The sequence below is a fragment of the Enoplosus armatus genome, chromosome 23, assembly GCF_043641665.1.
Source record: "Enoplosus armatus isolate fEnoArm2 chromosome 23, fEnoArm2.hap1, whole genome shotgun sequence".
In the NCBI taxonomy this organism is placed as follows: Eukaryota; Metazoa; Chordata; class Actinopteri; order Centrarchiformes; family Enoplosidae; genus Enoplosus; species Enoplosus armatus.
The window spans coordinates 8,209,710-8,234,710 of record NC_092202.1 but is presented as its reverse complement, the minus strand read 5'-3'; the positions used below and the strand labels follow the sequence as shown (position 1 = coordinate 8,234,710).

The window sequence follows — 25,001 nt, the reverse complement described above, 5'->3', positions numbered from 1 at the left end:
AGCAATGAAGCAAGCATGAGAAGCCAAGCTTGCTACGCTGCTTTACCGGTGCGAATCAGTGATCCATTGAGTTGCATACTACACTGTGAAGGGGGGGGGGACCGCTGTTGTTCAGCATGTGAGAGTCATACCAGCCAGCTTGTTAAACTTTGGCTTTCATACGCTCATACTTTATGGTTTCTTTAGTGTTTTTTAGTGCTTTTGTTAATGTTGTGAATGTTTCTGTACAGGAGATGGGAAAGCTTTAAAAGTTGTCAAATTAGTCACTTGATCATCAAGAAAGCAGTTTGCATTGTACTTATATTCATCTCTACTAGAGGCTAAGCTCTAATGTTCATTAAACATGTGGAAAAAGTGCAAGTCATACCCAGGAATTAGTCACATTATTCTTAGTCTCATGTGTGTTTTTGTGTGAATACACGCACCTGCCTGCAAAAGTGTGTGCGTCATTGCACCTTTCCATGAGTGCGTATGTGTGTGAGTGTGAATATGCGTGTTTTACAGTCTCCCCAAAGCTTGATGCTCCCCTGCATACAACACACATCATTACACAAGAGATGAAATGGTGCTGTCTAACCTTACGTTAATTCACCCTAGTAAATTTAAGTCTGGATGGCGTCCAAACATTTCCACAACCATTAGATTCCTGTGGCCATTATTGTCTCTGTGTCTCTGTCTGCCTTTTACACAACGCAAGAGACGACTCATCTAGTCCCGCTCCTGCTCACGGACGTCACAGAATTTCAAACTTATCTTAGTGGGGTGCTAGTTTAGAGATTTATTTATCAAATAAAGTCGAGAGGCAACTTATGATCATTCTCGATCATTCCCAACTGATTATTGTCAATTATTTTAAAGATTAGTCTATAAATTGTTTGGTCTATCAAATGTCAGAAAATATGAAAATGCTCATCGCAGTTTCCCAAAGCCCAAGATGACGCCTTCAGATTGCTTATTTTGTCCGACAACCGCCCATAAATGTTCATGTTAGTCAAATATAAAACATTTGAGAGTTGAAATGTAATTTCCTGTCGATTGACTTATCAATTAATCATTTTAGCTCTAAAACAAAGCTGTCAGATGTATGAGCTGATAATTAGAAATTAATCAAACAGTTTTCATGTAATATTTTGTCCTCTTTTTTTGTGTAGGATGATAGGGAACCATCCCTCTTCCCGTTGAAGCAAAGATGTTGGGACACGTAATGCTGGGACCGTTTGTCGATTAATCGATCAACAGAAAACTTTCAATAACTATTAATCATTTAAGTCATTTATTCAGCAACAAATGCTAAAAAAAACAGTCTCTGGTTCTGGCATCTGAAATGTTAGGATTTGCTGCTTTTCCTCTATATCTATATATAATATCTCTGCATTTTATACTGTCGAACAGGCAAAACTAGACATTTGAAGACTACACCTTTTGCTCTGAGAACTTGAGGCCTCCAGTCATGTGCTGGTGCATATACAGGCTCTGAAGTACTACTACTGCAGTACTGTGCTGTGAGGACAAAAGGTCACAAGGTGAATGAGGCTTAAAACCAAAACTCTCTCTTAGGTTGCCAAGAATCAGTTCTTCTCTCTTTACCTCATCTGTGTGGTGCTACAGCAACTCCCTGCATCCACAGTAACCTCAACAGTGGACCAAATATGGTATTACATCAGGCCGGGTATGTTTGGCTATTCAGTTACAAAGTGACGAGCAGTACCCTGAGCCTTAATCAAATTGCTCCAAGAGAAATATCTGATATAATCTGATATACCTTTCTTACATCACTTGGCTGCGGATGTGTGGAGCTCTGGAATAACAAGCCGGTCGTTTGAATTGCCAAAGAAAATCACCCCATGCAAAGAGCACCACTACAAAACTTATTTACAGAGAAATAGATGTTATGAGTCCAAATTGTGCAATGTTCACAGAGGAGAAGAGGAAGAAACTGGGCTATTAACCAGCACGTTAGAGAGAAAATACATTTTCCCCAGAAACTAAATGGATTACTTTGCATTTTTTTAGATAAACAATATAATTCTTGTGCATTAAGATGCACATAAGAGGCTGCTCTTGCTTGACTGTAACACAGTGTTACAAAGAGTTATTGCCTACATGTTGCAGCAGCAATTGTTTGAAAACTAATTCACCCCCTGGCTCAGAATCCCTTTTACTACGGCTTTCCAGCGTTGTGTGAAGTCTGGCTTCGTGGTAAAGTAAGCCAAAACTAACAACACTTCAGTCTGTTGTCGGGTAACTAATCATTATCTACAACACAGTGCTGGCTTCAGAGTTACTCAGAAACTACTTGTTAGTGATTTGTCAATTATCAGGTCCTGCCTGTTCAGTATTTGTTGTAAATTACTGTTAAGTGTTTAAAAAGAAAAAAGGACATGGCTACAGTATGAGGTAGGTTACAAAAATGAAGAGGGAGAGAGATAATATATTAAAGAAATTAAAAATTAAGGGGAAAAATAGATGGCAGGTGCACTATTTCGTGAAAGAATGACATACTGCCGCCACTAATAAATGGCACGAGTGCAACATGAAGTAGGTCTGACAATATAACAGCAAGACTTTCAACTTTTACAACAAAAAACTGGGTTAAAATGCCACAGGAGACAACAGCTACAGGAACATCATGAGAATATTACAGCGGCACTGAAGGTAACAGAGTAGGCAGTGGTGGCTGAGAGCACGCTACTGGCGGTGCGGCTCTAGCATGCGTCGCTTTACTAAGATGTGGTCACGGGTCACGGACCGAGATACTCAAATTCAAATTGCTACAAAAGCAGCGAGACCAGGTGACTGTAGGTGCTCGCGAGCGGACACATACCTCCTCTTCGTGGTTGGTGAATTCACTCTGCTCGTTTTCTTTCTCGATTTTGTTGTTATTCATTCTGAGTCGGACTCTTTTATCACGTTCACTTGGACTCTCTTCTTCGTCTTCTTTGGTCGCCTTTCGTTTCAGTCTCGCTCCGTTCTTCGTCTCCAGGACCCAAATTTTTAAAAAGCGCCTCACCGACAGACAAACAGTCCGCGTGCGGCCGCTGTCCTACTGACCCGAGCTTCCCGCTAGTTTGGCGACATCAATGATAAGTAAGGATTTTTTTTAACAAAAAGAGGGAGAAGTCGGCTGTGAGTGGTGTTTCTGTGTCAGTCAGATATTCCTCAGCATTCCCTGGAAAGCTTCTCCGGAGGCTCTTGTTGCTGTTCCCCAAATGAAATACAGTAAATGTTCAGTGGTCTGCGCCGCAGGCAAACTTCTCTCCTCATCTCCGCGTGAGGGAGGGATGGAGGGAGGGGTTTAGGGTGGGGTAAAGGGTGGGATGCACCGTCTGCTGGGCTTTAACAAGTTTTATCAAGTGCTGCGAGAGCGACAGTGGAAAAATCTTTGGCAACCAGCGATCGCCTTTTGGACCAGCTGAATGTTATTTTAGTCGCTGCAACATTCCTGCAATATTATGACACTGTGGCGTCTAATGTGGCTCACACGGTTATTTGTTTTATCTCCATTTGGCTGCTTTCATATTCCATTACAAAGGCTACTTATAATGTATATATGTACAAGTCAGGATTTTAGAAATACTGAGTCCCCCAAGTCCACCATAGACACAAACAAGTCTGATCAGACACCAAAGTAGAACTTCTTCTATCCCCTATTACTAAGTGGATTTTAATGTTTCATCTACTCAACTGTTCAATTATATTTTCTGAATTCATGTCTAAATGTTGTTTAATTCAAAAGTTGAAAACATTTAGATTTATTGAATCTAATCCTTTATATATATATATATAAAGTTTATGAGTTCTGGTCTTGACTGAACCTGGAATAGGCAATCCATGGCCAAAACATTGCATTTCTAAAAAACCTGTCTGTGCAGGAGCACTTTCTTTCACATGATGTCACTTTACACTTAGTTTGACGTTAAATATCTAAAGTCTAAAAATATTGGAATCAGCCAATTATTATTTTTAAAATTGTTGAACTTAAACTGCCTCCGAGATTGCTAAAACTTCCCAAATTCCCAGACAAAATACAGAGAGCATGACCTTAGTATCTATTTTATTTATGGTCCTGAGCCAGCTGTTAGTTCATAATGATCTTACATACATTTTGTTTGTTGTTTTATCATTTGTGACCCTGTGTTGCTGCATGCTTTTTGCACTTTTTTGCTGCTAAAACAGGCAGTAGCATCTCAAATGTATTTATTTGTTGTATTTTATACTGTGTGTGTCTCGTATCCTAACCTGATACAAAGCATCTCTTCCCTTTGCTTGGGATTCTTGTTTTCATACATGGAACGCATAGAAGAAATATATAAAAGATATTGTGAGATTAAAACACTGCCTTTCGTTAAAGATTAGTCTAAATTATATTTAAATTGCGTTCATCTGAGCCTGATAAATTTGTCAAATCATAGAAGAAATAAAATTGTTTTACTCACCTGTACATGTATTAGAAGGGTCATTTTTTTCCCTATACCTTAACCTGTTGACTGTTTAACCTTTAACCAAGCTGCGTTACATACCACCAGTTTCCGTCATAAATCTGGCATCACAAGATGTCTTGTTACCCTGCACACTCAGGAGTTTTCTCTTTCTTTCCTTGTCTCAACCCCTTGAAATGTGACACTCAGCATAATCCATCATCTGTAAAGACGCACAGTGCAGTAGACAATTATCAACCTGACTGTTTAATAAATTTCATGTGGCTCGGTTTATCATTTCAAGGCCGCTGAGTAGTTTTGTGGTTTCAGGCAAATATTTCTCCTCAGACGTCACTGAGATACAGCCTATTTCTGTCTGGGTTTACAATGGTTGTGGCAGGTTGTGCATGTACAGAAAGAGGCACAGGAGACAACACCTGTAAAGTGCTCAAGATTTGAATATGATAACACTAATCAACTGTGAGCTCAACCCAAGACTATTTGATTTATGACCTTTGAGTGGGGAAGCACCCAGGCCCTGGAGCTATGGAAGTGATGTCTCAACAACAGAGGAGATGAGTAAACACTAAAAAGTTTGCTGGCACACCTATTATTGTCTACAGTGCAGGGTGCAAAACAGCCTTAAAAGCAGCGATCAGGTGACAAGGCAGCCTTGAACGCTCCCCCATTTCAAAACATTTATTTTGAGCAACTGCCTCACTTTGTATTTCGCGATGAAAAGTTCAAGAGCTGACAGTAGCTCGGTAGTGGAGACTTTGACTATATGTTACGTGACATTTATTGCACAGGACAGAAGCTCGCATTTTATGACAGCCAGTGCAGAAAACAGAGCGAGTCATTTTTGCTGAACTCGCACCTCAAAAGCAACAAAAGAAGGAAAAGCAGTCATCGTGGATCGGTCTTAGAGATTTCTGCTCTTTCCCCTCCCAGATCATGTCTATATCAATTACACTGCATCTGAAGCATACACAATGAAGAAGGGAAATGGCAGATTCTTTTATGCTGATGAGAAGCAGTTCGGGATGAGGAAGAGAGGGAGGAGGGTCTTGGAGTCTTCGAAGCAGATAAAAATGGAAATGTTCCCCTTGCTGCTCAACACCCCTGTATCAAAGCTTCCTGCTGGAGTCTGGGGAGCGTGGAGGGGGAGGAGAGGTAGGAAGGAGGAGGAGAGGATAGGAGTCGGGGGGGGGTTAGAGGGGGAGATGTCCCAGCTGTGTTTGACAGGTCTCAGGGCTGAGCTGTGTGGTCTGATGCTCAGAGAGGGAGGGTGCCCCCCCTCCCCACAAAAACACACACACGGGGGGGGGGGGGGGGGGGGACAGCTAGGAGACAGTCTGGTCACGGTGTCCTGGGTAACATGTCAGCAAGCTTTGACATGGTCCAGCCTTACATGAAGATATCTTTGGGTTATCAAGAGACGGCTAGTTTAAGAAAATGTGGGCTAAACCGGTTGAGGAAGCCTTGTTATTTTAGTTTGAGTTGACAGGGAGACAAAAGAGAGCGTGCTTGTTAATTTCACATAATAGAGAGGAATAGTTTGAGGAAATACGCCTCTTTGCTTTCTTGCAGAGAGTTAAGTGAGAAGATTGATACCAATGTCATGTTTGTGCGCTAAATATGAAGCTACAGCCAACAGCCGCTTTGGTTAGCTTAGCATGAAGATAAGTTATTAGCACCTCTAACACCTACTAATTAACACGTTATATAACCGTATTGGCCCAAATGTACTGTAAGATGACCCTGGTAATTAGAGGACTCCACCTTTTCCAACAGCTGTTTTTGGAAAAGACTTTCTGAAGCTAGTAAACACGTAGATCGCTGGGAAATTCATGCTCTCCTGTCAGACTCTTATTAGAAGTCAGAATTGTTTTGTCTGTCTTTTTTAGTTCCTTATCATCTGTGACACCAGTTAGAGTCAGACTATAAACAGACAAAGAACTTGCTAGCCTAGCCTAGCAACATTAAGGCATTATCAACCCATAATGCAACACTCTCTGTAAAAGCAGAGGTGCTGTTATGTGGATTTCTTTCTTACGGACAGAGCCAGGCTAGCTGTTTCCCACTGTTTTGTCTTTATGCTAAGCTATGCTAAGCTAACTGGCTGCTAGTTGTAGTCCCACATTTAGCCTTATGTTACAGATGTAATGTAATAAGCATATTTCCCAAAATGTCAAACGATTGCTTCAAGAACCAGAGACCTTTTGTTGCCTAGATAACAAACATTTCATCCATATTGCAAGAACCTCTGCTGAAACAAAGGCAGAATTGAAGATTGAGATATAAATCAGATTATCCGATATCATCTTCAGGATCACTGACTCATAGCTAAAAGGCCAGCTTGATATGAGCACCAAAACAAGAATCTATCATGACACAATGCCAATGTATTGACCAGTGGTGGATCCCTGAGGGAGGACCCCTGCAGTTCTTGCAATCCGCACAGTCGGCAGTCAGATGACTCAAAGATGATGTGTTGTCTTTTCTCTTCCTCCTTTCACTCTTTCTTTGCATTCCTCAGTATCAAACTCATCATCCCTGCGCTTCATAGTTACTAACTTCCTCCAAAACAACCAAAAGGAAAAAAACGAGAGGGAGAACAATGTTGCAATCTATCTCAAGGTCATCTGTAAAAACAAGCAGGCCTGCCTGTAGACCTGACAGCAACTCTAGGTTTGGCAGAGCAACACACTTCACCCTATTGAGTGATGTGGGGTAAGTGGCTCTCATTGGGCTTAGAGCCAGGCCATTCCATTCCTTTGACTTACTGTTGCGCAGTGTTCCTCCCTTTTGCTTAGTGCCCTTTGATCTTCCTCTAAGATCACCAATGGGCAATTTGTGGTCAGATTGACCCACACTAATTGGCCATGAGAGGCTTTTTCGTGCTTTGTTTTAGTTTGCTCAGGCTTTTTCAGTGGCTTCTTCGCAACCAGAGCTCTTTTTACTCAACTTCTGTGTGACATAGAAATTTCATTAAATGACCAGTAATTCTTTGTTTGTTGTTAAATGTCTAGGTTGTTTTCTTTTCTTATTGAATCAGATTTGTGTAAAGCAAAACATACAAATCGTGCTATTGGTCTTTTTGATAAGATGTATTTTTGTTTAGTTTCCTCTGCTTCTTTCTCACTGATCAGACTTTTGCTCTTTGCAGTTACGCTGCCAGCCCTCTAGTTTGCGCTGCCCGACTTTTTGTTTTGTGGTTCTGACACAAACCTCTCACGTGGGCGTTTTTTTTTCAGAGATCACATTTGCTGCAATAAATTCTACATCTTAACACGACTAAGACTCTACAGCCAAGCTAGCAACTCTGTGAGGCTGTACTTATATTCAGCGGTGCTAACACTAGCATGCTAACATTCTTACAAGGACAATGCTAGTATGTTAATGTTTAGCAAGTATAATGTTTACCATGTTCACTATCTTAGTTTAGAGTGTTAGCATGCTAACATTTGCTAATTACCACTGAACACAGAGTACAGCTGAGGTTATTGGGAGTGTCATTAGTTTTATAGGTATTTGGTCATAAACCAAAGTTTGGAAAATTACATTTTTGACCTGATGATGGGGCTAAATGGAAAATCAAGCACCCACAAAAGTTGGTACAATTCATCCTGAGGAGGACATGAATGTCATGGTAATTTATCCAACAGTTTTGTGACATTTCACTCAAAACCACAAATGTCAACCTCATGGTGGTGCTAGAAGAAAAGTCAGGGGATTACCAAAGTCAGTAGGCTTCATTCTCTTGGGACCACGGTTGTCATTCAGTCCATCCAATAGTTGTTGAGAAATTTCAGTCTGGACCAAAGTGGTGGGCCGACAGACAGACATTGCCATCCCTAAAGCCACACTGTTAGCATAGAAGCCTTAATTTAGTTTAGTTAGTAAAGTTTCCTGGTTTCATCCCTAAGACATTGTGCCTGAGTTGAGAGTCTTTATATCGGTGCACACATTCTGTTATGATCTGCTTACTGTCAATCACCAAACACCCACAGGAAGAAATGCAAGCCTCTGCCAGGAAATAGTCCCTCAAGAACGTGTCGCCTTACACACTTTACTGTCTTTTTGTTTGGGGTGTCTTTGTTCTCTGGAAAAGTGGAAAAGCAAAAGTGAAAAAGGTTAGGTTAATATTTCAAGAAGGCCATAAAGACAGATGATGAGGCAGGTGTCTGGAAAAAATGTTGGTTTGAGTAAATTCATCTTTATCAAGAGTTGCCGTTGTTCTTCATCATATTTCCTTTGTTGGAGTGGCTCAGAGGAAGAGAATGCAAGTGCTCTTGTGATTAACTACTAGGTTGCATTACTGAGTAGTGAGGTAGAACGTCCATTTATCCTCAAGGGCACAGCCGGGGTCATGAGGTGCACCCGTGTGTTAAATCTAACAAGCCATGAGAAGGAAACCTGCTCTGAACAAAAACAAGAGCTCGACTCATAAAACCACCTTTCTGTCTTCTCATATATGGAGAGATCTGCAGTTGTGTCAAGGTACAGAAACACAAGAAAGAGGCACAAGCCCGTGTCATTAGACTGTACTATAAGCTTTCATGGTTCAGTGGGCAGAGGAAGGGTTGAGTAGAGAGCACGCTAAGTATGTCTCCTAGGCTTGAATTCCCAAATGTTGACACAGGTCTATGCAATGGACTATAATGTTCCCTTTGAATGCTGTTGAGTGGTCCTAAAATGTCTGAAAGCCGGTCAAAGGGAAGTACGTAAAGTTATATCTTCTCTTTTGTTGTGCAGTGGAACCAATAAAAGGTTAAAATAAAACCCAGCCCCTGAGGTCTTTGTCTTTCCCACCACCTTTAATCTTTATTGAACATGTGAGTGTGTAAAAAAAAAAGTTAATTTGCTCTCTGCAGTTTGCTTTGAGCTGCAGAACTCTGAGTATTGACCTTTACTTACAGTGAATTTCAATCTTCTATTGTCAATTGAATTCTGATTCGTAACTTTTCTCATTTTCTCTTCTCAAGTTTTTGTGAAGTCACCATTTTATGTTGTATGTCATGTTATTTGTTTTATATGTTGTTTTACAGTAAAAGAAAAGAAAGATATACTGTAGTTGGCATACAGCATGTAAATCTGTGTATCTATATGCACTTGCAAATATATCTCTGCATACTGCATCCATGCCAGCCATGCATATGTATGTATGGTGTACTGTTTTATGCACTGTTTTGGTTTGTTAAACTGCATATGAATTTACTGCAGGTACCATATATGTTCATAAAATAAAATGCATGAATGCAGGAAATGCAAGACTAAGAGTTTACAGCCATGCTATTGGCTTTGTGAGGCAAACATCTGCATGCTACCTTGCTCACAATGTCACAATGACAATGTTAACATGCTGATGTATAGCAGGTATAATGTTAACCATGTTCACCATCTTAGGTTAGAATGTTAGAATTCGAGTTAAGAGATCACCAAAGCTATTGCAATTAATCAGAAGGGGGCTTGAATGTTTGTGTAAAATGTCATAGCAATCCACCCAATTGTTGTTGAGATATTTCACACATTGCCACAAACATGAACCTTGTGGTGGCGCTAGAGGAAAAGTCAGAGGATCCCCAAAGTCATTAAGATTCATCCTCTGGGGATTAAGGATGTATCAGTTTTGATGGTAATCCATTTAACAGTTGTTGAGATATTTCAGTCAGGACCAAAGTGGTGGACTGACCAACCGACCAGCATTGCCATTCACATAGTATTGCCGCTGGCGTGGCTAAAAAGGCATGACATCCAGTGTTTCAGGGCCCCTGTTGTGATTAAATTCATTATTTCTGTGGGATTGCAATGGAAATCACTGCGGCCTATAGGTCACATTTCACTTTTCAAAGGTGGAGTGGACCAGGATGCAAAGGTCAGCTGTCAGAAAGCCTTTATCCTCTCAAACCAACTGGTGGCCTGTTTGACCATGACTGACTGCAGTGGACTACACCAAGACCTGAACTGTATGTGCTGCTGAAAACACAGACCACAGCAATGCATCGAAGAGTAATAACTGATTATTTTTGTCCTTTTTTTATATAGTCATACTTTTATATGTTTCTAAATGGTGGAGAAATGTGAGTTTACTTGTGTTTCACTCACATTTGTACAGCAACCTCCTCAGTACCCAGTGCTGGATTACAAACTAGAATCTCTCTTCCCTCTTTGTTTATGATAAGATATTATTGACTCTTCAGAGAATGCTGCATATTGAAGCAAAAGCCAAATATTGACTTGAGATAATCCTATGAAAAGAAAAGCACATACCACTGTGATGTACAAAAGTCTGCTTTAACAAAAGAGTGGAAGCTGCATAATTCAGTTTCACAACAGTACAGTAAGGGAGAGGTATAAATAACTGCTTCCAAATATAGAACAACATTTGAACTTCCTCTCAAATTCCTGCCATGACTTGCTATCATCATAGCCATTTTGCCTCTCTAAAAACCCACCGCAGATTAGTCCCCCTCCCCCCCATGAGGTCCTTGTCACTCTGCACATCCGTGCAACTGTGCCCAGCATCTGTCTTCCTTGTCATATTAAAGTAAACTGACGCTTTGGCAACACCCCAAAATAAGAATGATGGTAGCGAGGGGAAAAAACAGAAGAAGTGAGAACGGAAAGGAGCCTAGACGTGGCCCTGGCTGCACTCCACTGCTGAAATAATTAGCCCCTGGTTGATGTGGACTCCTCGTGGGACTCCACCGTGACATGTTCAAATGAGTATTGGCAGTGTGTGACACCAGCTGTGGGCCTCCTACAGGGAGCTGCTGTACTGTGCAGTGCCCGGCCCACAGAGCACAAAACAAACCCCTTTAAAGAGCAGGAGCAGCGTCCTTGAGCTTGTTTTACAGCTACAAGAGTTTAAAGGAAACAACCGTTAAATGTGACATCTTAACTTTTTATGTCAGGTGTTTCAGGGAGTGATGTGATCTATCCACACCCAAATCCGGGAGGCTGGGGCACAGATGGGAGCACCACCCAAGGGGCTCAGACATGAGGAGAGGTTTGGGGGGCACCAGGGATTATTCAGGCCCATTCTGCAGTAGAAATGCAAGTTGCAACCACACCCGTGTCAATTACAATAAACCAGGCATTGTGTGGAATTCCCACTGTACCCGCGGCACCAATTTGGCAACCCCTGGTGGGAGGGCGCAGGACTGGCAACCCAGCGAATCCAAGATGGGGACTACTACACCCAAAGTAATCTTTTTAGGCATCGTCTCTGCTCAGTAATTACACTTTTTAAGTGGTAAATCAGCTTACACTTACAGTCACCAATACACGTCGTCATTTGCAGTGACTATTTTTGGCTCATAAACCTGATTTTATGACTATTTTAGCACCAAAAAACGTGATAATATGGATATTTTTAGTTGTGTTATTAATAAATACTATTTGAAGTGGATATTTTCTATTTTCACCTGATGAAACAAAGCCTACAGAGTACAGAGGGTGTACAAACAGTTGCTCAATAGTCCCTCCTTGTGGTCAAAAAATATAGGAAATAAAAAATCACCAACACTTGGCTTAATTATTAGAATCTGTATTGCAATATTTGTGTATCTTGGAACAATTATAAATATACATGAGTAAAATAGATTAACATAAAAAAGGGACAAGAAATTTTCAAAATATATCATAAATAGTCTTGATATTGATCTGAAAGCAAAAGTCACGTGTTGAAGAATGATGGCATTCCTCACATGCAGGAAGAAATGTAGACTGTGTGATGGCCATTGTCAGAGCCAGAGGTATTTTACTAGACAGCAAACAGCACTAAAGTGTAAGACAAGTTAGAGTTGAGGGAGATGCGTCAGTGTCTTATGTCTGTGTGTGTGGATGCTTTTGGTTGCACGAGGATCCAGCGCCATCTCAGTTTCTCACAGGTGTGTTGTTTCCTTTCACTGTCTTCTTCAGGTGGTGATAGTTGGGCAGAATCTTCATGAGGAAGTCGAGCTGCAGAGTCTGAGGCTGCAAGAAATAAAAAAAAATCCACCCCTGGTTACACAAATTCTGCACACACAAGCTTACACAAAACTTCCGTGACTCACACAGGCGTAGCAGGCGAGCATCGGCGGGGACTGACCTGTGGCTTTTCGCTCTGCACACGCCTGATGCAGTTTGAACCGTACACGACCGTGTTCTCCGGCACGACCTCACACGTGTTGACTTGGCAGCACGCACCGATGATGCATCCACTGGTCAGGATCACGTTTCTCCCAAGATCAGCTGGGATTTAATAAAGCAAAAAGATGTATTTTAAATACACTATAGAGATACGGAAATCAGGGTTGGGGAATATGATGATATTCACTGTGAGATGATATATATTGATCAACTTTGCTATACTGTTTACACTGTGGTATCCATCCCTTTAATATCTCTGGGTAATTTAGATGATAGTGTGCAATGCTGCAAATCAATGAGGTGATGATGTACCTTCATTAGGGTATTAAATGTTCCATATTAGCCAATAACAAGCATTCCTGACTGGTTATTTCATAAATAAACTGTTTCTCAATTTGATCTAGTACATCATGATATATATCAATACTGAGATATAAAATGACAAATACCATAATAAAAGATTGTATCCATCTTTCACACTCCTGATAGTAATACAGTAAGTGATTACAGTAGCTACTTACCTTTAGACTCAATCACATTGTTGTCTCCAATTTTCAAAGCTTGAGAGACTGAAGCAGAACTATTAAGGATTTAAACCTATTAATTAATATTTTTGAAAATTTTAGTCACTGAAAACTATAACCTGACAGATATTAATTTTTTTATAAACACAATATTTTTTCACAATAGGATCATATATTCACAGAGTGGGACTTTGTACAGCTCAAATAAACTCGTCAGTGCTCTCTGGTGGACAAACTATATATTGGCAACACTGTTTCTAAAAGACCACAAACACATCTTTGGTATTCCTGTAGATACATTTCTTCTTACTTATTGGCTAAGATAAACTCAGATATATCTGCAATATGCTGCCTATATATTGTTATTTGCATGTAAAGGATACCACATCCAACTTCAAAAACATTATTGGTCCCAATTGTCATAGTTTTTGGCTCAACTCCCTCTGTGTCTGGCATGATATTCTCTGGATAACTACAGGGGGAAAAACACATAGATACGATAAGGTGAAACTGTAATGATCAAATAGGGATATTATGTTGTAATACACACTCTACCTGTTGATAATAAGTGCCTGCTCCTCTATTAGATTCCCCTCTCCAATGATAATAGGCCCTGCCTCTGCTATGATCCGTGCTTTGGGGTGGACAACTGTTCTAGCACCTATAAAAATGAAAGAAAATGTCTTATCTTGTTGGAGCATACAGCAGCTGGACAATAAAAATGTATTGTTGATGATGCGAAATGTTAAAAGCAAATTCTTACCAATGGTCACATCTCCTCTTATTTCACTCTCAACACACACAACAGCTCCAGCAGCAATTTTAGCACTGCAAGAGCACACAGAGATCATATAATAAGAACATATTCAAATCAATGATGCACTGCAAGCTACATCACAGGCAGAATACAGGCCGTTACAATGCCGGCAATTACAGTGTGTATGTAATTACTGTTTAGCCGACCTATAAATATGGGTGTCGCCATCAGTGATTTAGCAGGATTATGAAAAGATGAAACGACAGAGCTGAGAGCTAAAATTGTTCAAATACGATCTCACAATATAAAAGTTTAATGCTAATCAAATGCAGTTATCTACCTTTTTTGTGCCATGATTTGCTTGGCGTCTGACATCCTTGCGATGATGACTAACTGTATCGATAATTGACTATTAATCCTGGTTCAGAGTTGGAGCTCAGGGGTTGATTGCCTTTGTCTGGAAAAAGCCAGCCTGAGCCTTTGCTGCCCTCCGCTGTATTTTTAAGGATACTGCGATGAACAGATCTGTTGAAAAGAAAACCTGTCTAGTTTATTTTTCATCTAGATACAAATACTTGATATTCATAAATAAACGTACATTTCATCTAGTTACAGGGATTATATATATTCATTTTGACAAATTATGAAAATATAGATACAAATAAATTATTTCTTTAAAACTATATTCGTCCATGTATATTCTTTTTCACTACAAAAAAATGTCTTCTGTTAATATACATTTACCTGCCACACATAAACAAATAATTTAAATAAATAGATAAAGTTAAGTAAACAAGCGTTGACTATACTGTGTATAAGAGGAACAGACTGGATTGTGTGTCAAGGTAAAAGACATAGCACCGTACTGTAACATGAGTTTAAGTCGATGGGTAAAGGACCTACAATCACCTGGTACATTGATATGATACACCTTCTACTCTTATTGCAGTGTCGCCATGTGTCCTGCAGGGTGCATCAACTACCCATGACTTGGAACAGACAGAGTTGTAGAATGAGCCTGTTACATTTACTGTATGTGCTTTTGGAGGAAAATCATACCGCTTTAATATTCCTCCACAGACCTGTACATTTCTAGTAGTAGTAGCTCAACATTTAGTAAGCAGATTGTTTTTTTTTTCGTTTAATGATGGTCAAATGAACCTGTACATGGCATCCAAACGCCAAGTCAATAAGAATCAGTCAGAGAGAATTTTCTTCTGATGTGAAGAGTCACCTCTGTTGCTGCTCATTCTGGTCGCATAATATTGTTTTACATAGTTATTTTAACCAATACGTTGACTGCAAAGAATGATTTGAATTGTGTCAAGTCAACCAAACTTCACTATGATAAAACAGGAAATTTAACAATGCCCTGTTTTTAGAATAAAATATACAATTTGCTGTGTATGACAAAACAAATCCCATTAGCCTACCACTTATTATACAGCCTCGAATGTGTGTTGACATTTTGGGTACAGTCTTGTAATTAAATGTATTTATTCATTCTGTTTAACTGGCTGGACAAATAAAAATAAGATTTTTTTAAATCATTCTCATAAAGTCTCATTCCAGGATACCTGACCTTGTGAAATTGGATCACTCACTGTCATATATATTATATTACTGGTATATTACTATATTACTATTATCACTGGATTATAATTAGTGATACATTCATGTGTACATCACTTTAATGTTGCAGCTGGTTAAGGTGGGGCTAATTTTAATTACTTTATATACTGCTGGGTAGCTTAACCCATAACATATAATTATCTATTAGTTTATTATATTGTGTATCAATAATCTAAATGTGCAAGTGGCTGAAGCTGTCAAATAAATGTAGTGGAGTTAAAAGTAAGATATTTGCCCCTGAAATGCAGTGGGGTAGAAATAGTAAGTAGCATTAAATGGAAATAGTCAAGTACAAGTACAAGTACTTGAGTAAATGTATTCAATTACATTCCACCACTTTTTATAACATCCGAGAAATAATAGCATCGTAGAGCTACATGTGTATGCGCGGCTTCATGACCTTTATTTCGAAATTCAATACCGGAAACGTCCTTCTCCACTCTGTCTGACTTGACGGTGGTGGAGTTTTGAGGGAGAGCGACTCATCTCTCCGGCTCCTCGGACGAGAAGTGAGCAGCGGAGCGGAGCACCTGCACCCGCGTCTCTTAATTAGACGGCACACTAACACAACACTAGTTCCGGTCCACAATACGGCATAAAAATATCCTGAAAGCACTATTATGTAGATAAGAAACCACTCTCACGTGCCTCAAACATTGGATATATGTCTTCTTTTTTTCTGAACGGGAGTGAAGAAGTGCGGCCAGCTCGCGCAGCGGGGCTGAATCTCGTGAGTTTAGCTTGTTTCAACTTTGTGGAAATATGTAACTGTGACAAATGAGACTGTAACATGGAGCAGTCGGCTACTCTCGACATAGAGACGCTGAAGGTAAGCGAACAATGGTGGCAAAGTGCATGTTTGATATAATTAAATAATAACTAGTTTTTCGGGTAAGAGTTTGACGCGAAAATCACACTATGCAACAGGGAAGTGAGTTATATTAAACCTTCCGTTACAGGATTAGTTAAAACTCCACATCTAGGCAAGTTAGGAATGATTTATCTATGTATTGGGTTGTGTTTTATTCAGCTGTCCAAACTCAAGTTTCTCGTGAGTCCTCTCTGCAACAGGTGCACTTCAATTGTTCTATTAAAAATCGCAGCAAATTAAAGATGAATTTAAACTGTCTGCTCACAGTTTTAGTCTTGCAGTGGTTGCGTCTCTCTCCAGGCAGGAACATGATGCTTAATAACCACTAACCAGCGCTCAAACACCTCGGGAAGCCTGGAGCTCTTTACATATCTCCCTCTTGCACTATACCTCATATTCTATGCATTATCTCCACTTGAAGAATCACAGTAATGTGACAGCCTATGAATATTCTGCCTGCATGGTTTCTCATTATCATTCCAGTCTAGCAGGGGGAGGCAGTAACCTCTGGGTACAGTATGTGCATCTTGTCTCCGTGGACCATGCTGCAGTGCAAAAAAAAAAAAAAAAAACAGCTCTGTGTCAGAGACCCACACAGCAGACCTACTGTTTGGCTGTGCACTCAAGTCCATCCATTGGGCCCTGCACACACACACACACACACACACACAGCTCTGGGCTTAGTGGTTGGGTCACGCTTATCAGTCAAGAAATCACTCCTGCTCACACTGGCTCTGAGCTGATCCAGCACTTCCCACTTAGTGACAAGTCTGCAAGTTTCAGCTAATTTGTCATGTTTGATGTAACCTGTGTGCTTTTTTTTCCCAGGAAGGTGATTTAAAAGCGTAATTAAAACAGGCTTTGTTTAGGATGCTTTGTGACGTTATTATTTTTTCAGATAATGCTGCGTTCAGTCTGGCTCTTCCCCATGTGCGTTTGCCTGATGAATGCAAATGACGCCTATGGGGTGCTGTCCAAAATGGCCCCGTTGGCTCTCCAAGGATTTGCTAGGGATTAGCAAGGAAAGCTAGTGTACTGTGGAGAAGTGTCTGTCTGTTTACATCAGCAGTTTGTCGTCTTCTCTCCTCCTGCCAGAGCCATCATCAACACCGAGGAAGGAACTGACAGAGCTGCAAACATTTGAGTCTTAACAAAAAGAAAACAGCTCTCTGCATTAATAAAGGATGCAAAGGTCAGAGGTGCAGCATGCCGACATGGTTTGTGGCATACTTTTTGTGTTGCCAAGTGCAAATATTTTTTGTGTGTCATCAAAAGCAGAGCTGCGTGTAACAGCAAGAGGAAATTCTCTCTGAAAACCCCTCTTCAAACAGTCTGTGATGTTCAGTCTCGTTGTCTCGCGTGCTCTGATGGAACAGCTGCGACCTTTCGTTGTGCCGGTCTTATTGGAGATCTTTGATCCCCTCCGGTCTCGTACGTACAGCAGGGTTACCTTGTTGCTTTCAGTTGAAGGAAGTGCACTGCCATCCATCCATAAAGGGCAACCACGCAGCAAAAGATGAAGCCATTGACAAGCTCCACCGCTATTGTATCTCCACCAGAGATGATGGAGCCACAAAAATTGGATTTCCCATCAAAGCGGAGCGACTATTGACAGCAGCACCCTCACCCACATGCTTGATTGTCACATCAACAAAATGTGAAATGGTTACATCGATGCATTGAGTTTCACATTTGAGAAGTGTAATTGGCTTTCCCAGTTACAGTCTCTTTGACAGAAAGCCCAGTCACAAAGCCCACAGAAGCTAAATAAATAGGTGCTTTAGTACTGTGTGTCGGACTTGTAGCATGATTGTGTCCATCCCTTTTCCCTGTTGCTGCCTCAGCGATTGTGCAGCGCTCATATGCAGGATGGATGAGTGCAAGCTTTACAGTAATTAGTGCATCTCAAATGTTTTCTTACCTCCAGCTGAGGCAGCCCTGTGGCACTGCTGAGTGAGAGAGCGCTCTCCCATTTGCTGATTAACATTATCAGGCATTAATAACGTCTCATTTTCTTTCATTAGGGGCTTCTCAGCTGCATTTTGCTGCCTCTGCAGCATGTCACTGTTAGATCAAAACAGCATGTGGAATATCATCCTCTACGCTAATTGGTGAAGATGAGGCGTGCTGGCAGTGGGAAGGGACTGCTGGGTAATTGCTGGCTTTGGTTGGATCCAGCTGTAGTCAAAGCTCTGAGGACCCCCCCCCCCCCCCCCCCCCATTGCAAAAAGGAAAGTGACACAGATCTCAGCAAAAACTTGAAAGGAATTGATGAAGTAGCATATACAGAGATAAATATGGTCATGCAACAAATCCATGAGGGCTTTTCCGGCGCATGATCTACAGAGAAAGCTGTTTTTATAGCTTATTGTACCTTAGAGAAGCAAGTTACTGTGTAGGTGTTCAGTTTCTATTAATAGGAACTACATGTAATCAGGATTGTAGGTGGTAAACCATCTGTAGCTTTGAGTAGATTTCAGACCCATCTGTTTGTGATAATCTGACATTTGTCTCGAGCATACTAGAATATATCTTGATAATTGCACCATAGGTGGAGATGGTGATTTTTGGTTGAGGTTTGGTGGAATAGTTTTTGGACTGGAGAAAAAAATCATTCTCATCTTGGTTGTCTGAGTGGAAAGAAAAAATGTCTTTTGTGATTGGAAGTTTGAGAGTTGAATTATTCTTAGTCCCAGACTTCTAAATGTGCACACATTCATATTCACAGAATTAATTTGTTGTTTTCAGCCACGGGAATGCAAAACACTAAAACTTTGAATCATAAGTGTTGGATGAACCAAATACTTATCCTACTATAATACTTTGCTTTCAAGCAGCTTCATTCCTTCTTGAAAAGTCCTTAACTGTATGTACAGTATGGAACAGGATATATGACAATTTGTACAGGTTAAATACAGATTATGAATCAGTAATGTCTTTAAACGCACAAAATGCAAATTTTTCATCTATAAGTAAAACTCATGTTGTGTGAACAAATCTGTAATTTATGTTATTAAGTTACTGATTAGTTCTTAAAACAAGTAGAATTTTGCATTGAACTTCAGCTCAAGAAAGGCAGCGTAAAAAAGTGGAAGTCTGAGACATTACTGTGTGAAGACGTATTAAATGGTGTTAGACTCCACCTGATCCCCTGAAACCACTTAATTTTTTTTCAGAATGTATGAGGACACAACATTGCTAAACTGCAACATAATTCTGTGTTGTAAAATTGTTTTTTTCTTATATCCTACCCAACTAATCATCTTATGACCCCTTAGATTTGTCTCATGACTCCTTGTGGTTGGGAACCACTTGGCTGGACAATATGACCTGAAATATATATCACAGTTACTAACTGGTATTTTAAATACTGTACAGTTTTGAAGGGTCAGACCCACAACCTGGACACTAATTTTACAGTCACTTTTTATACGCTTTTGCATATATAATGTTAATTGTCTTCTTAAGATGATTCAACATAGTGTGACGTGTCTGGCACAGCTTGCTTTTGACAATCAATATTTTGTTTTTTAAAAGTTGTTTCCTGCACCCGCTGCAGTTGGACGTCTCGATCAGTCCAGTCCAGCGTGTTTGTGAAAGTCAGCTGTGACCGGCATGCTGAAATGACAGATTGACAAAACGCCAGCCACTATGCACTCCTCCATTTGCTCTGTGAATAACTGAGCTTTAGGAGGCATGACTCGACCAGGGTAATATATGCATTAAAACTCTTGCAAAGAAATCACAGGATCCACTAGCGTTGGGAACAGTGGGTTGCCATAGAAATTACAAGTGCTGAAGTTTCCCCTAGCAACAGTGGATTGAAAATAGACTGAATCTGTCCAGCATGGACATGGCTGTAGGCTAGGCTGGTTTTAAACTGTTATTTTCTTGGTGTTATTTGAATGTTTTGAGTTTCTTAGATTCCAGTTAAAAGTAAGGATGTGTGGAAGTGTGAAGAAGTTCAAAGGTGATCTGTAGTAACTCAGTATGTGGTTTAACTGATTGCTGTGCAAAGTTGTGGTAGTTAAGTATTCTGTGACAGAGTTTACTGTCAGCTGTTGTGTAAGCACCTCTCATAATGCTCCTTTCCCTCAGCTGTATCGCTGGTTAAATTGGAATCACTGACATTTCTAGGCCAGCGCTGTGGGTCATTTGTATTTGCTGCAAAGTCGCAACATCCATTTGCGAGACATCTGCCACCACTGGCAAACGTGACCTAAACTGCTCATCCAAGGAAACAGTCACTTAAAGAGTGGATTAAGTTGTGAGGCAGTGGAAAGGCTGTGGGAGACTTGTTAGATGCCATGTTTGTAGTGCGTTACCCTGTGTTATTATTGTTCTGGTCTAGAGATTGTCCAGTCATTCACGCCCTTCCAAGGAAGGGTGTCAATGATGGGAAAGATTTGGAAGTACAGGCTTCAGAGCACAGACACAGACATTATATTTTGGTGGCTTTGTAAAATTTACAAAGCCACAGAAATTTCATATAAGAGACATGTAAAAAGCATGACTGGTCAGTGTGATAGTAGTAATTATTTTCATTATCAATGAATCGTGAGATGCAGCCACAAAGTAAAGGCTTCTGCATTTTATAAATGTCTGAAGATGCAGGTGTTACTATGAATTCCTGGACAGCCTGAAGGATGTGTGCCTATTTCTGGCTCCAGCCTTTTACCAGCTGATACACCACATAATCACGAAAATCAACTGCTCACCCTTGTAAGAGATATTGATTTATTGCAACAATAAGTGCCATCACAGGCTGAGATTCTGTGTCCCTGTTGTTAAAATAGCCTCGCTCCTCCTGTAAGCTAAGTTAAGTGCAGCTATATCTGAGCTGACGAGGTAGGTTTCTGCCAGTCTTTAAGTTAGTTCCTCTTTAGCTTGCTGAGTCTTCTGAGAGTCTTTGCTTGCTCCGCCACACTTAATGAGAGCCAGTCAGGAAAACATACAATCTAATGATACCTGCCATCAGTGTTTTATACTAATGACATGCTGAGTGTGAATAAAGCATGTGGGCATGAGTTCTGACTTGAGTTATGCATGCATTACACTTCTGGGGTCCCTCTGGGGAAAACTGTGCACAAGTGTGTCAATTATAGATGTGTGTTACATGCAATGAAGCATTTTATACTAGCATGATAAATGAATAGTTGCGCCTTGGAAGTATGAGGAACTTCTTTGACATAATTGGACGTAATAAAACATTCTGCTGCACTGCTGGACATTTTATCTTGGTTTGTACGAGCAGACGCCTTGCTTTATTCATTATCCATGCAAGAGAGTGGGATGGCAGGCCACCTCAGTATGAATTCATCCCAACAACAGCTGAACAGAGCAGTTCAGAGCTCAGCCAGCCTCGCACCCTGTGATGGGGAGTTTCACACTGTCAGCCCGCAGTCACGATCGGCTGGAGAACAGCAACTGCTCGCCCTCGCCTGGACGACCGCACTTGACAGACATCATCCTCTCTGATCTCAGATCAGAGCTCGCATGTAGCAGCTTCTCAGTGGCTGGCAGGCACTCAGTTGCTCAGCCAGAGTGGAGAACATTTCTCTGGCACCAAATTGATCCTTTGTCTCATAATCCACCTCCTATTTTCATTAGTACTGAGTGGAAGAAAAGCAGCCGGTAATTTGTACGTAATGTGAAATTTCATATGTGAAGACTGGGCTTTAGAGATAATCTTTACTTGAGTCACACACAGACTGCCCGTGGCAACCGTCTCCATCAGTTTCACATCTTCTGCTGGATGTAGCTCCATAAAGTCTGCTTAGTGCATGTGGCATGTGAAATATTTTCCTGTGAAATGTTGTTGGGCAGTAACATTATAAAGATCTCAGCCAGAGGGGAGCAGTAAACAGGTCTGCTGCAGGAAGCTGTCACTCATGGGGACTTTCTTTGTGAACACAGGGATCCAGTTTGACAAAATGTCAACAACTAATTAGCATTGTAAACAAAGCTGTGACATGTTATTAAATCCATACAAATGAATTTTTGTTGTAAAGTACATAAATACGAGCAGAAACGTCAAGGACCTTGTTTTTCAGGTCTGTAACTTACATTAATCACTATGATTAGTTCATTAGTGTCTAGATTTGGCTGCAGATTTCTGCTTATCGACTTGACAAATAAATGTAAATATGCCATTTAAGAGCTTTTCCACTTCTGGGCCAGTTATTCCCACAACTGATCTCCAGCTTGTAATCGATGAATCTTGAGTGATGATTCCCATCTCCTGCAGTGGAATGAAACACGCCACCTTGTGGGGTTTTTTCAGAGTGGGCACTCTGATTTGGTATCTCTTTTAATAAAATAAAGTCACCCAAATGACCCTGTCTTTTAGGCCCAGAGCTTGATAAATTACCCTGCTACTGGTTAAATTTCTGAAAGGATGTAGAGCTTGTCTGCCCAGGTGTATCATTATAAAAGTTGCAAACAACGGAAAAAGAAATCTGCAACCCTTTTATTCAAAACGTAAAAAATCAGTACCTAGTGTATTACAGATCGAAATATCCCCTTCTCACTCCATTTAATTACCAAGCATGGATGTTTCTGGCTGTGGTAATACCCCAGCTTACATTCATGCCATGCTCTCACCTTTTGTTCGTTATGTAGTAGCACCACTTTTCAAAAATTGCAGAATTACACAGCCATTCCTTAGCCCAGAGTCATTTTTAGTGGTGCTTACAATGTGATAACCACTTAGAATATGTGATTGCTTCTGTGGAGTGAATATATTCTTGACAAACAGCTAACATAAAGGCGTGTGTGTGTTTGTTTGTTTGTTTGTTTGTTTTCCAGATTACCCAGGAGCAGTTTATCCTCGCATCCCAGTCCCTGCACCTCCAGCGTCCAGGCTGTGATGCTGTGTACCCAGTGGGTCTGTACGGCTGGAGGAAAAGATGCCTCTATTTCTTTCTGCTGCTGCTCCTGGTCACCATGATAGTTAACCTGGCCCTCACTGTCTGGATCATGAAGGTCATGAATTTCTCAGTGGTGAGTATAGCGCGGCATTGTCCAAAATCACTAAGTTATTTACATAATAATATGTAAATGTCTCTTTAGCTGCTGTTTATTGGGAATTGATGAGAGACAAGGGTTGTTCAAGTTTATGAAAGACACTGTTCTTGACAACTCGTCTTTCCTGGAAAAAGCTCCAATGGAGACAATGATCAATTTCATAGTCACCTAATTTGTCCATTATTTGTCAATAAATTGATTAATTCTTTTGTCTATAATATGTCAGAAAACTGTGAAATATGCCCATCAAAATTTCCCAGAGCCCAAGGTGATGTCTTCAGACTGGTTTGACCAATCATCTAAAACCCAAAGATATTCAATTTACTAACTTGCTTGCTTGATAACAATCAGTTAATTATCAAAATTGTGACAAATTCATTTTCTGTCAATTGACAGAAGGACATTTAAAAAAAAAAAAAAAAAAAGACAAGATTTTAGGAAAGGAAAATTTAGTTTGGGAATATTGTAAAAAGTGATGATCACTTTTGGTAATTCCTACTAAAGTCTCATAGACTTACAACAAAAAGGCTTATAGCTAGACTTCTGCAGTTACATAACAAAATAATAAAATACAATCATTGGAAATGTGGAAATGTGAGTACTTGGCATCCAGTGCACAGCAAGACTTGATATCAATTGAAATGGTAAAAGAGAAAAACACTTAGTCTTGTACTGTGTTCTCAGGAAATATATCATGGATTTCAAAATAAGCAGAATGGTGACAATGAGGCAAAATTACAGATAATGTACAGCATTTAGTATCAACACGTGGCCATGTTAAATGACAATATCAATGTCAGTCTACTACTTTGCATGGTTTACTGTCTCAAACATTAAGGAAGAGTTTGTCAACTAACGTTAATTTTACTGCACTAAGGTCAAGTGTAATATATGTCTTTAGTCTGACCTCAATACAAAGCCTTAGTGGAAGAATGTATTCATGCAGGCCCATATGAAATGTGGTACCATCTCTCACGTTGTGTACTTTGTCTAATCTGGATTTGATAAAGAATTATAAAAGACTTGGTAGCAGGACCGGCCGACAAAGCATGTGTTAATCTCAAACGAAAACCGAAAACAGACGCATGAGACGAGCTCCTGTGACATTTCCAGGGACAATGCACACAATTTACCATTTTGTCAACAAACTCGCGATGGCAGCATCCTCCCTCTGTGACGGATGCGTCCCCTGACTATTGCTATCACTCCTCTACTCCTTCGCCTGCCATCAATCTGTGTCAGGAGTAAAAGACCTTATCAGTGTTGTTGGTGTCGCTCCAGAAAATGTACTTCGCTGCTCCCAATCTCTCAGGACTCAATAAGAAAACACGTGCCAAACTACACCTTGTTTTATTGGTATTATAGTCTGTTTTGAGTGGCTGCTGGCATGAGAGTTTCCTAGTTTTTAGGTTGTCACTGGAAAAAAAAAGTTGAAGCATCAGTGATTGAGACTTTTAGTCCCTAGTATTGGTCAAGCTCCCCAAATGCTGGATCCTACATTCACCACACTGCAACTAAAAGCATCTTATTGTTAGACCCTCCCTGCATGGTAAATTGCCGCGTTCATGTTTTATGCGTATGCCCGTCATTACGAGCAGTGGGGAAAAAACTTTCTTTGGGGTCCGAAGAAGTACAGA

At 40.4% G+C, this 25,001-nt stretch overlaps 3 protein-coding genes across 6 annotated transcripts in view; 1 reads left to right on the top strand and 2 right to left on the bottom strand.

Annotated features, from left to right (window-relative positions):
* LOC139305684 (RNA-binding protein with multiple splicing-like) overlaps window positions 1-3,195 on the bottom strand; it is a 32,928-nt gene extending 29,733 nt beyond the window's left edge. For both annotated transcript variants that reach the window (XM_070929606.1, XM_070929607.1), the window contains exon 1: window positions 2,825-3,195. In XM_070929606.1, coding sequence (XP_070785707.1) covers window positions 2,825-2,887 — 63 coding nt within the window. In that variant the 5' untranslated portion in view covers window positions 2,888-3,195. The remainder of the gene's footprint in view (window positions 1-2,824) is intronic.
* An 8,873-nt stretch (window positions 3,196-12,068) lies between these two features.
* On the bottom strand, window positions 12,069-14,210 carry LOC139306058 (dynactin subunit 6-like). Its single transcript, XM_070930018.1, has 7 exons — window positions 14,176-14,210; window positions 13,842-13,906; window positions 13,634-13,739; window positions 13,462-13,550; window positions 13,076-13,123; window positions 12,514-12,656; window positions 12,069-12,398 (listed from the first exon to the last, which is right to left on the bottom strand). The coding sequence occupies exons 1-7, from the start codon at window positions 14,208-14,210 to the stop codon at window positions 12,300-12,302; spliced, it is 585 nt and encodes a 194-aa protein (XP_070786119.1). The 3' UTR covers window positions 12,069-12,299.
* A 2,047-nt stretch (window positions 14,211-16,257) lies between these two features.
* LOC139305807 (zeta-sarcoglycan-like) overlaps window positions 16,258-25,001 on the top strand; it is a 31,331-nt gene continuing 22,587 nt past the window's right edge. For all 3 annotated transcript variants that reach the window (XM_070929756.1, XM_070929757.1, XM_070929755.1), the window contains exons 1-2: window positions 16,258-16,296; window positions 23,146-23,340. In XM_070929756.1, coding sequence (XP_070785857.1) covers window positions 16,258-16,296; window positions 23,146-23,340 — 234 coding nt within the window. The remainder of the gene's footprint in view (window positions 16,297-23,145; window positions 23,341-25,001) is intronic.